General features: G+C 31.5%; 1 protein-coding gene across 1 annotated transcript in view; it reads right to left on the bottom strand.

Moving 5' to 3' along the window:
• Positions 1-12,828, bottom strand: part of LOC107456993 (synaptotagmin-15-like) — a 138,677-nt gene that overhangs the window by 18,106 nt on the left and 107,743 nt on the right. The window contains exon 5 of the mRNA XM_043047862.3: positions 9,928-10,021. Coding sequence (XP_042903796.1) covers positions 9,928-10,021 — 94 coding nt within the window. The remainder of the gene's footprint in view (positions 1-9,927; positions 10,022-12,828) is intronic.

Below are 12,828 nucleotides of genomic sequence, written 5' to 3'. Positions count from 1 at the left end.
AAAAAAAGAAAAATAAGTATAGAAATTTCATAAAATTTTACATCTAAAGAAATAAAAACTTTCTCCTGTTGTTTGAAATCACTGCTTCGCTGCCAAAAAAAAATTTAAAAGCTTTTAGTGGAATTACGTCAATGAATATATTTCTTATGTTACAAAATTCTAAAATGTGCATTTAAATAAGCACTCTTCAAAACATCAGATGTTATATTTTGTTAACGAAACATTAAGCTCCTTAATAAAGTCTTATAACTTTAATCCCCTGTCGTCAAGGAAAGGTTTTAAAATAAATGATATTAACGCCAGAAAACCTGAGGCCTGACTTTTAAAACGGTAATACAGAGCTTAATACGGGTTTCAGTTAATGACTTCACTTTTCTCTGACGCTGCTAGGAGATTGAAACGAGGTTTATCAGTTGTAATTTACGAAACAAGCAATAACGAATTAGTTATTTTTGAGTTCGAAAAGTCAGTTTACCTTTCACTGATTATGCTTAGATTTACATTAGGATTTTTAAAGGAATAGGAAGATATAAATATTTAAGGATTACGTTTCTTGAGAATTTGAAATGTAGTATTTTGATTAAAATTGATAGTTTTAACCCTTTTGCTAGAGACGCAAAGGTAGAACTTTTTTTTTTGAAATGATATATTAATTGTATTTATGAGTAAAATAAATTTTCTTGTTAATTAAGGTAATAAAGTTATTCTCTGTTGCAAGTTAAAAAAAACCCTATTATTTCTACCGAGAAAGCCTGTTTGCAACCAAATTCCAAATGGATGCCAAGCTCTTAGCGAGAAAGTATATTAACATCGCCAACTCGACGTATATTAACGACGTTGCATAACCTTCTTTTTCCTTGCTTTCTTAAACCGTGTGGAATGAGGAAAAAAAATATAAGCCTTTCGGTTCTGTTATAAAGAAACAGATGAAGGAATGATGAATATTGTTTCGTGCAAATAATTTTCTTCTACAGCGAAACAAAATTAAAAATTCCTTATCTCGCATTTGATTTTTTAAGGGCATATCAGCATTGTACGCCCATTTTTAGTGATTCAATCAAATCCAATGCTCTCGCAACATCATATAGTTGTTTCTTATTCAAGGACGACTATTCTCTTTATTTATCTAACTAAGCTACCAAGTCTAGGATTTCAGTAAGACTATGAAACTCTAAACTTTTTTGAATAATTCTGTGATATATATCGTACAAGGTAGCACGAATAAAATTTGTCTGACATGTTCAACCTTTAAAATTTTTTTTATTGTTTTGATAGCATATTTGTATAATTTGAAGACGAAATAAAACGGAACTATACGTAGTCGCGTATGATTACTTAAATTGCATACCGCTATAGTCTTATCTTAACTTGCAACGTAGTATAGCTTAGTTTTTTGCTTGCTTTACTAGGAGGCTTCGCCCCCTGCTCCCTGGCCCTCGCCAACCCCCGGAACTGCTTTCGTAGTTCATTTCGGATTGCTTCGAAATCCGATGCTCGCTTTGCTCGCTCATTGGATACGTACTTAGCGTCTAGCTTTTGTATACTTTTTTGAACACTGAAGTTCCGAAAACTTTTCACTGTAGAAAATTCCAAACCTGTGTATTTCAATATTAATTTGAAATTGCAAACAGTTCAAATATTTTTCTTAATCACCCTATTCTAAATTTCAGTTGTTGAGAAAAGCAACTGTTGTAAGTTTTGTTTTAAAGTCTTTCCCACCAGAGGGCTAAAACCATGTGTTGTAAAACAATATGAAATAGTACTGAACGCCGGATGTAAAGCATTGGCTTCTATGAAGATAATTTTGCGAGAATTGTTTTGATAATTCGGTGAGAATTCACCCGATTAGACATATGATGCTCACTACGTGCTCTTGCGCGCCGAAGCCTATCAATTAAAACGTATTAGCGTTTTATATAATATAGATTGGCCATATGATGTTCACTGCGTGCTCTTGCGCGCCGAAGCCTATCAATTAAAAAGGAAAACTGTTGCCAACGCGAGGAAAGAAATATCATCGGTTTTATTGATACATACGTATTAGCGTTTTATATAAGATAGATTCTGCTTTTTCGGTATCGAAAATTTGAACTATAATGCCAAAAGATAAAATAAGTCAAATAAACCTTTGAAAATTATAACAAAAATAAATAAATAAAAATCAAATAAAGTATAAAGGGAAAAAACAACATTTAGGGCCCTATCAGCAGAGGTTCTTGAAACGGGTTTGCACCATAGAGTTGAGATTCAGTATTTCAACTCCATGATTTGCACCCTCCTCTCTTCCTAATCAATATTGGGGTTGAGAACGCTTTGGGGAGAAGAAGAAAAGTTTTTTCTTTTTTTTTTATCGTTGGTTTGTTCTGTATTTTTACACTATTGAGGAAAAGTACTATAATATTAATTACGATATTACGACATAGAAGGAATAAAATGGTTGGACGCAGCGTACCCAACCATGCACGTAGAGTTGGCGAATAACCGGTTTACAGGTGACGCATCTACTGACCGTCTCTTTGCTTTTTATGCTCATACGCTGGATTTTAGTTAAAATGATGCTCTGCTAAATCATGATTATGTTGCATACTCTGTAAGTTGTTTTTCTGGTATAGCGTACCGCACCAAGCAGCTCCCCGTGTTAATTATGTATTCAAAAAGCTGGACTTGAGAAAAACATACTTTCAATGTTCAATATTCTTTGGTCCCGATATGGTGACAAGAAGACTTTGAACGTTAACGAGCGTGAACTATCAGGGACTGAAGAAACTTTAGTGATTAAAATTTTAGCTGGTTTATGAAGTTCACATCCAAGGAAAGGATATTTTTACACCACACTCCATTGTTATTCAACTGGGATTCAAACACTAGATCTTTATTAAAACAGTTGTTGAACAGCAGACCAAATTTTGAGCTTACGGCTTCAACTCCGTAGCCACGTAATTTTGAACGTAATCTAGAAGACAAGAGAACTCCAGGATCAAGTATTGGGAGAAATTTTGCCTTCGTGGAGGACTTTTTGATGGAACTAACCCGCATTTGCATTACATGGAGAGAAAACCACGAAAACCACCCACAGTTAGTCTGACGGCAAGGGGATTCTAACCCATGATCCGTCTACCACTGAAGGTATCTTACGTTAGCATTGCGGTTGGTGCGAGCCGTGTACGGAATTCGTATCGACCAGTCATTGCTGGATTCGAACCCGGTTCATTTCATTGGGAGGCGAACGCTCTATTCTCTGAGCCACCACGAATTCTCCAGATCTTTATGCCACTGAAACAATCTGGATACATTCTTACATAAAATACCACAGTATTATATATCTCTATAGACATAAATAAAAACGAAAGTCTTTATGGATGTATTATTGCTAATAACTTCGAGAACGGAAGAACGGATTTGGACCAGTCAGCAGTTTTTCAATCTTTAAAAAGGGATCACCTCTTTCCGGCTTCATGTGGTTTGTGTACAAAATCGAAAATACGAAATTTCGTGGATGAAAACAATTGTTATAGAACCGAAACGCTTTGGTAATGATTTTGGTTAAATTAGCAATAAAATATATTTTTTGAACATGCGATAAATTTTGGTATTTTTGTCATAATACCTTAGACCATGGCACAAAATCTATTTATCAGGTTTAATTTACTTTTCAGTTTTGTGTTTTTTTAATAACTTTGCTTTAATAAGAACTATAATGTTGAAAACCAGAATTTCTGGTAAACCATTACTATATGAGTAGAAAAAATACCAAATGAATAGTTTAAATACCGTAAAATTTCAGAACATCACCATCATCTGGACAATTGGTTTTAATTACCAGAATTTTTTTTAAACCAGAAATATCATTAATTATAATTTTACTAGACTTTTCTTCTCCGTGTGGTAATAGTGAATGCGAATAATGAATTAAGTGTGGTATTTTTTTTCACATAATTTTTAAAACAAATCTTAAAATAATTACGCTGTGCGTGAATAGATTAAAATGCAAAAGGCTTTCAAACTATACGCATGTCTTTAACCAACACATATTGACCTGCATCGAATATTAAACCGTTCCCTTCAGAATGCTAAATACCCAGAATTGCCATCAGGATCATGTTATGTTTAGAGATTCAGCGAAAATTAACCCAACGGTGGGTATAGAGTGGCTTATTCTAATTGATTATTGAGAACATCTAGATCCGTTTCGTGGAGACTAATAGGCTCTTCCTGAGAGATTCCCGAACATCAAAGGTGAGATTATCGGCTCCTTCATGCATATATTTCAAAGCATTTGCCATTTTCAGCGATAAAAGATTTAGTTTTTAGCAAAAGTTCTGCTTTAACTTAGATTTAATTTAGTAATAAAGTTTTCCTTAATTAAATTCTTTTCCCTTTCAGCGTATGGGGAAAAACATTCTGATAAAATTACCATATCGTATGATAGTGACATTTATGATAAAAAAAAACAACATATTCCTGGTAATAAAAACCAATATAAACAGTATTTAAACTATTCTTTTGGTGACTTTTTGGTTCGTACGGTAGCAGCTTAACAGAAATCATGGTTTAAAAAATCACAGTTCTTATTACCTCACATTCAGTAAAAATAATTTAACAGAATAAATGGTTTAAGTCATTATTAGATCATGTAATCATGTATCATGAAAAAATTATAAAATTTTACCATATTAACCAAATGCCATTATTTATTATAAAACCATTTTCTATTCTTAATTTTACAAAAATCATAACCAAAATTCTTTGTCATAATTACCGAGCTTTTCGGATAGAGGTAGAAACGAGGTAAATTTTAACATATTCTGGTAGTTTTGATCATGCTTTTTTTTCAGTGTGACAACTCAATAAGCGTTATCTCATATTATCATCAACTTACTGAAATATATTAAAAGCCATTTTTTGGATTGCATTAATTGACGTTAAATAATACATAATTATCCACTTAACTGAAAAATTCATAAACAAAATGACGAGTAGGAAAAAAAATTCTAGGTTGGAAAAAAATCTTTAATTAAGGTTTGTCTGTGTTTTGTTCTTTTAATAAGGGAATTTTGATCTACATCATCAATATCTGACAATTTGAATTCTTGATTGTCTTGCAGAAACATCGATGGTGATATTGGTTTTATAGTTTCTCTTTCAGTGACGTAAGTAAATGGTTTTGCACAGATGACGATTTCACAATCAGCAAAAACAGTTAACACTTCATAACTTCCAGCTAGCTCTTGCTAGCACTCTTTTTAGCACATCTTTCAAACTTTCGATGTGGCGCTCCCACCAACCATTCCACTATGAAGCAGTTGGAGGGTTGAACTTCAATTCAATAGAGTTTTCATTCTCTCCTTGCCCTTGCACATAACTCCAATCTAGTTGTTTCAGTGCATTGGCTGGTCCTCCAAAATTTGTACCGTTATCACATTAAACAGTAGAGCATCTTTCTCTGCGTGATACGAATTTTCGAAACACCATCAAGAATGCTGTTGTCGAAACGGCAGTGACATGCTCAAAATACACCACTCGATTTACAGCGCGAGTAAATATTATTACCCAACTCTTCTTATTTTCTTTGAGAAAGAGCGGGCTAGCCATATCAATCCCTGTAATCTGAAAAATCGATTTATTTTTTACTCGGTTTTCTGAAAGTGGAGGAGCAATCATATCTAGATTCTTGGAGCTCAACCTCTTACAGGTAAGGCAGTACGTCAAGACTTGCATATTTTTAAGGTTTGCAGAGTTTTTTTCCCCATATAAAATCCAATACTTTTCTCTTAAAATGTTCAAAAGCACCTCTGCAAGACAATTTTTCTCATTTATATAGATTATCAATCCTTTAATAACTTAAGGCAATATTTCTTCCAAGCCCTATGGAATTTTATCATACGACTACATATAGGAAAATTTATACATTGACAGGGATCGTTAAATTATAGTAAGTTCTTTTCCTTTGGGAGCTTTTCACAAGAATGACTATAATAAGACAAATTAAGAAAACGAAATCGAATAATAAATTAGATAAAACGAAAAGAGATAGCGGTTCACTGTTTCGTTTCTTTTGGTTAGGAGACCTGGTATTTATTCTTGATAAGTTTCAAGAATGTCGGACAGATGGCGCCAGTAACTAACGAAAACTATAAACCAATGCTTGCAAAATAACTATCTGTGCCATCAAAAAAGTGGTATAGTCTATACGAACAAAATTAACAGTCTCAGTACAAATATTACAGGTAGAATGGTCTGAAGATTAAAACGCTTTTCTAAAATTAATTTTCTTGACAAGAGCGCCATCTTTTGCCGAACTTTGCTACGTGTTTTGAAATTTAATTCGCATTTCGTTTCCAAAGCAGAGTTTTAAATAGTATATATTTCTTGATAACTGTTTTTATTAAATGGATTTTTTCAAATTGTTAATCATTTCTGGGACTCTCAACCGATAAAAAAAAAAAAAACATTTATAGAAAATTAGTGAGTGAGTCTGGAGGCATCCATTGTTTAGATTTCTATTCGTAAGGATTCAAGATTATTGACGATATTATGATTTTAAATAAAAGGTGATTCAAGATGTGCTTGTGCAATGGGTTGAAATATTTTCTAAGCGATTTCTACATGTATGGAATTCTGCTCTTTATGTCATAAATATATTGAGAGTACAAATTTGCTCGGTTCGTTTTTAAGAGATGGCTCTGCTATTATGAATGTTTCATAGTGACCACTGGTTTCGGTGGTTTCAGAGAGGTTAAGCATCTGTCAATAATATTCAGTTTATATCAATTTGAGTTTCATACAGAAACCCTGTTTTTTAATTTGTTGAGTATGTCACGTTTTGGGGTAACGAAGCACCATTTGCGGGAGGTTTTATGTTTCTTCTTTAATTGGAAGAAAAGTGCAGCTGAAGTGCTACGAATTCTTGTAAAAGTTTGTGGTGACAATGCTCCAACTGATAAATCATGTAGGGAATGGTTTCGACGTTTCAAGAATGGTGAATAGTTTTGTATACTATGAGCTGCTACCACCTGGTGATTCCATTACGGGTGATCGGTATAGGCTGCAATTGATTCGTTTGAGCCGTGCATTACGAGAAAAACTGCCGGAATACGAGTAAAAACATGACAAAGTTATTCTTAACCTAATGTCGCAAAAGTCGTAAAAAATTATTTGGAAACGCCCAAGTGGGATACTTTTACCTCAGCCGCTGTATTTGCTGGGCATTGCTCCTTCTGATTACTGGTTGTTCAGACGGATGCAGCACGATTTGGTAGGTCACCAGTTTATTTCTTTCGCAGAAATCGAAAATTGACTCCTAACTTGAATCGCCTCAAAAGACGAGACATTTTTTCTAGGTGGAATTCGAAAATTGCCTGAGAGGTGAGAAAAAGTAGTAGCCAACGATGGACAATACTTTTGATTAATCTGTTCATTCATTTTGTTCTGAAATAAATGCATTTCTGATCACAAAAAAACGGACCGAACTAATTTGTACACCCAATATGATTCCTTTTACAGTTCGAGCTGTGACTTCTAAAGCAACTCTTGTCTCTCTGCGTATTAATTCCATTAATTTTCATCCCATACATTCCTTCACACTAATAATTTATATTACTTATAATCAAGGTTAGTTAAATGAACCTGCAAGTTCTGAGCTTGAAATGCTCTAATGCTGAAATTGAAAACTTCAGTGTTTGACTGTAATTCTAAAACTGATAATAACTGTAATTCAGAAAACTACTCTCATTTTCTTAAAATTAAAAGTTTCCGAAGTTACTAGAGTTCAGCGCTATGGTGCAACAATTCCCTACATTTATTCAAAGTTCATCTTTTGTCTCCGCCATCTCTTTGTTTCTAAGAGTTACGTTTAACTCAAAACGCTTCGCTAATCGATTTTGGAGTAGAGCTTTGGAACTCCATTTTGAGAATAGAATACAGAGATAATGAATAGGATTTTCAGCTTATTTATTTGATAAATGGTTTGGATAATGCTTGTGTAAAATAGTTCGTGAGTGAATTTCAGTTCGTTAAAACAAGTTCTATTCTTATCTTGTTACTAGAATAAAGATTTCTCGATTCTATTACATTAAGTACAATGCATGAGAGAAACTAAACTCTGAAATAAATACTCATAGAAATTTCCCTTGGGACTTTATCCACTCACTGCACAAGCAAATCAAAACAATCGAAATTGCGTGCGAAGAGGAATTCCTGATGCGGAATTTATAAAAATAGAAACTATTTGTCAGATAGATCCATATAAACACAATCTAAACCGTTTTTAAATCAAATTTTGCTTCTTATATATTTTGTTATAAACGTACAAAAAAATTCATAATTACGATGGGAAACAAAATTCGGTGACAAAATTTTGTACCCAATCCAGAAGACAAGGGAATTCCTTGATCATGTACAGGGAAAAATTTACTTTCGTAGAAGTGCTTATACTAACCTGCATTAGTGTTAGATGAAGATGGAAAACACGAAAACCTCTTACGGTTAATCCATGATCTGTCTACCATTGAGGATATTTTACGTCAGTAGGAGAATCAGTGTGAGCTAGGTGCGGTTTTCGTAAAGACCAACCATCACTGGGATTCGAGTCCGTGTCACCTGATTTTGAGGCGAGTGTTCTCGATTCCCTGAGCCACCAAGGCTCTTATTAAAGCACAGAAACGTATTAAGAATTTAAAAAAAAAACGGTGAGAATTGTGGAAATTTTAGCTTCTGTTACATTTGTAAGTCGTGAAGGTAAAGTGGTTGAAACACTGAGTTGCTATTGTATAAATCCGTGGATCGATCTTTGGCGGTGTATTTAAGCCCATTATAGGTACCACAGAGAGAAAAAGAATTCTTTTAAATTCGAATGGTAATGGCAGTTCTGGTATAAAAAGTTTGAGAAAAAAAAACACATAATTGTGGTCAATAAAAATGAAATATATTGTATTTAAGCCTTTCATTTGGTAATTTTTCCGTTCATGTGACGGTTTTCCGGAAATTCTGGTTTTTAACATTACAGTTCTTATTACCATAAATTTAGTAAAAAAATTAAAAAACGGAAAGAAAATTTAATCAATTAATGATTTTCATACATGCTCCAAGGTATCATGATAAAATTACCAAATTTTACCATATTTACCAAATTTTATAACATTTTATAAAATTATATTTTATTATTAATTTTACCAAAATTATTATCAAAGCGCTTCGATACAAACCAACAAGTTTTTTGATGCCCACTTTGAACCAGAAGCAATAGTAAATGTAAACATATTCTGGTAGGTTTGATCATAATTTTTTCTCCATGCAGCTAGTTTGAAAATCAAAGGCGGCTGGTGCGCAATGCTGACAACATTTGTCAACATCAGGGCATTTGTCTTAAAGTTGTGTAGCCTCAACTTGAACAACCTCCACACAGTTAAATACCAGTAGCTGGATTGCCTAACTTTATATATAATTTTTAAAAGTACTGTTTTATATTTTATTTTGAAAATATTACTTAACACGTTTTTCTTTTTCAAAACATCTCCATTTTAATGACATGAATCTGAATTATATGTATGCAGTTGAAATTAAAAAATTAGTGCAGATATTTCAAAATAGTAGATCAAAAATTCCATGAAGAAGGAATGAGTTTTAATACATTCTTTACACTGGAATCATGCCAAGTTCTTTGCAAAATCATAATTTTACGCATTCTGAAAAACAATGGTCTAACAATTGATATGACAATACGTTGCTATTATAACAGTTATATAATAGTATTAATAACTATTATATGGCAATTAATATAATTTTATATATCAATGACTCAGACAAAACATAAATCCTTTTATTGTCAGTAATGTTACTTTTTTACACCCGGAAATAATGTAATTGAGATAATAAAAGTAAGTTAATATAAGTTAAAAAAAAAAAGACATTGATTATGAGATCACCTACCTGAAAAATAAAATTTTCATCAAATTTTGGATTGCACGTTTTTTTCTTTATTTTTGATTGGCCATACCTCCTTTCATCGGGAAGAACAAATACTCTAAAATAAAAATAAAGGAACAAAAACTGTTAGTTTCTAAATTTATTTTAGTTATTATCAAATACGGAACTAGTAAATTGTACAGAGAAGAAAAAAGTTCTGGTGAAATTACCGTATTGTATTGTAAGGGCGTTTCTGGTAAAAGAAAACCATACTTCTAGCTAATGAAACCAAAATATACGCTTCTTAAATCATTCATTTGGTAATTTGTACGTTCAATTGTACTGTTAGAATTTTCATTTCAAAATTACAATAAAATAACTAACAGCAGTATCCAGTTAATCATTCTGGTTTAAAATTCTGGTTGTTTAACCGTATTAGGTGAAAGTTAATAAACGGTTTTTCTTATAGTTAACAGTTTGAAAACCCTTTTATTTTATTTGACTGTTTTGCTTAAATATGGTAAAGGAACAGTTGAAGAAATAGTTATTTAACCATGTCAGTCGACAAATTTCTAACAGTGTGATAGCGGTTAACAGAAAATTCAGGTATTCAATATCAGTTCTTTTCACTACACATTTTGTAAAACTGCAAATCTGAAGAGCAAATTTAACAGTTTAAATGGTTTTTATGTTATGCTCTAAGGCATGGGTCTCCAAACTTTTTCATCATCGACCCCTATTTAATTTTTCGAAATCTCCATCGCCCCCATAAAAGTAATTTTCCGTTAATTAAGATAAAACTCTATTAGATACTGTGTCAGTACATTTATTTTATGATTTAAACATTTATTAAAGTAATGGTACATTGTGTAACAATAGTTTTATGAAAAATATATTAATGTTGAAATTTAAATACCTTAATATTTATTAAATAATAAGTAATTATAAATAAGTAGAAATAATAAGTAAAGTAACTACAGATTTATTGCTTCTTAACCAATGAGATGAGTGTGCCTGGCGTTTTTTTTGCAAGGTTCGACATATTGGGTTCAAAATTGGTCAATTTTAATTTTAAATCCCCTAGTAACTCCACATTTAATTTATTTCTGTACTTAGTTATGATTGAATTTACGTGACTGAAACCGGCTTCAACCATATAGGAACTTGGAAAAGCTAGCATAAAAAGGCTGAGCTATTTCATAAAGTTCTATATATTTTTGCATTATATTTATATTTGTTCAAAATTTACCTATTGTTAAATTTTTAAAAAGCGTCTTTGCTTCAAGATCCGATAATAATTCAGCAAACTCATCTTGCAGGTTGATGTCCACGTTTTTGATGATGCGTTTATTAATTTATGTTTTATAAAGAAGCTGATGTTAAGTCAATTATAAAAAAAAATCACAAATTTTACATACTCAATTAGATAATTGGGATTTACCTATTAAGAATTGTTTTTTCATCGACCCCCAATCGACCCTTCCGATTCGGATCGACCCCCAGGCTCAGATCGACTCCCAGTTTTGTTAAATAGACTCCTGGGGGTCTATATAGACCACTTTGGCGACCTCTGCTCTAAGGTATCACGATAAAATTACTTAATTTTGGTCAAACTTAGCAAATTTCATCGCATACTATAAGGCCTTATTTTATTCTTAATTTTACCAAAATCATTACCAGAGCTCTTCAGTAAAAATTTCTGAGCTTTTCGGTGTTCTCATAGAGCCAGTAACACAGGGAATTTCAACATATTCTGATGGTTTTAACCACGCATTTTTTTCTATCACATGTTATAAAAAAATATTTTAAAATTAATTTTACCAAAATCATTACCAAAGCGCTTTGGTAAAAATTACCGAGCTTTTTGATGTTTTCATGAAGTCTAAAGCATAATAAATTTTTCCATATTCTAGTAAGTTTGATCATAATTCCTTCAGTATAATGTTTCTTCAATAAGTTTAATAAAGCAAAGTCCAAATCATATTTTCTTAATTCCCTCAAAATTTACCTGCATTGTGCTTTTCGTTCTAAAATCCATGTATATTTTATAAATAAAAAATTCAGTTACTTTCTTAAACAATATATTTTTTTTTGCTTGTGATGCAAGCGAGGATTAAAAATTTATGTTAATAATTAGTTTCTCTGATGTAGAGTTTTTTTCACATCATGAGCTTCAAGTTAATATATAAAACTTTTTTAACAAAAATTCGTAATCCTTAAATCTTCTACTGCATATTTATGAGGTTATAAGCTTCTTTTAAAAATCATCTTTTGTTCTTTCTCTTTATGTTTTGTTCTTTAGAAAAGTGGAATTTTCTTGAAAGACAACAGTTTTTTCTATTGCAAATGTCCTCATAAAAAGTTTTCACACCATTTAATTTTTTATTAAAATAGTTTCTAAATGAGAAATTATTTTCATTCAAATACATGACTTGTAGGGATTAAGTAAGCACAAAAGCTTTTTGTTTTCTTTTTGTTTTAAATTTCTGCTACAAAAACGCGTGGAAATTATTTTAGAGACAGCTAAATCATTACATTTAAAAAAAATCGTGTTTCTAAATGATTTTTGTTTTATTTTTCCTCATAAAAGAGTTACTGCTAGTTTTTGATTCATATAGCAAACACATTTTTTAATTGAGCTTTATCTTTAATTTTTTTTTAAATTTTAAAAGCATAACTCTTGAATTTTAAAAAATGAAACAATTGATAGTTTTATTTTTTTGAAACATTATCTTTATGAAAAAACTTAAATAGAATTCCCAAATTTATTTAAAATAAAAACAAAATATACAATTGAAAGAATAATTTTTAAAATTTTTTAAAACACATAGTAAATGCAAAGGAATTTTTATTTTAATAAATTAATTAGAAGCTTTAGTTTTTTATGAAATAAAAGAGCTTTATTTGTTTAGTAAATAATACATA

This window comes from Parasteatoda tepidariorum, chromosome 10 (genome assembly GCF_982258835.1).
Source record: "Parasteatoda tepidariorum strain Cologne lab strain chromosome 10, Ptep-v5.0, whole genome shotgun sequence".
In the NCBI taxonomy this organism is placed as follows: Eukaryota; Metazoa; Arthropoda; class Arachnida; order Araneae; family Theridiidae; genus Parasteatoda; species Parasteatoda tepidariorum.
This window is presented reverse-complemented; position numbering and strand designations above follow the sequence as displayed.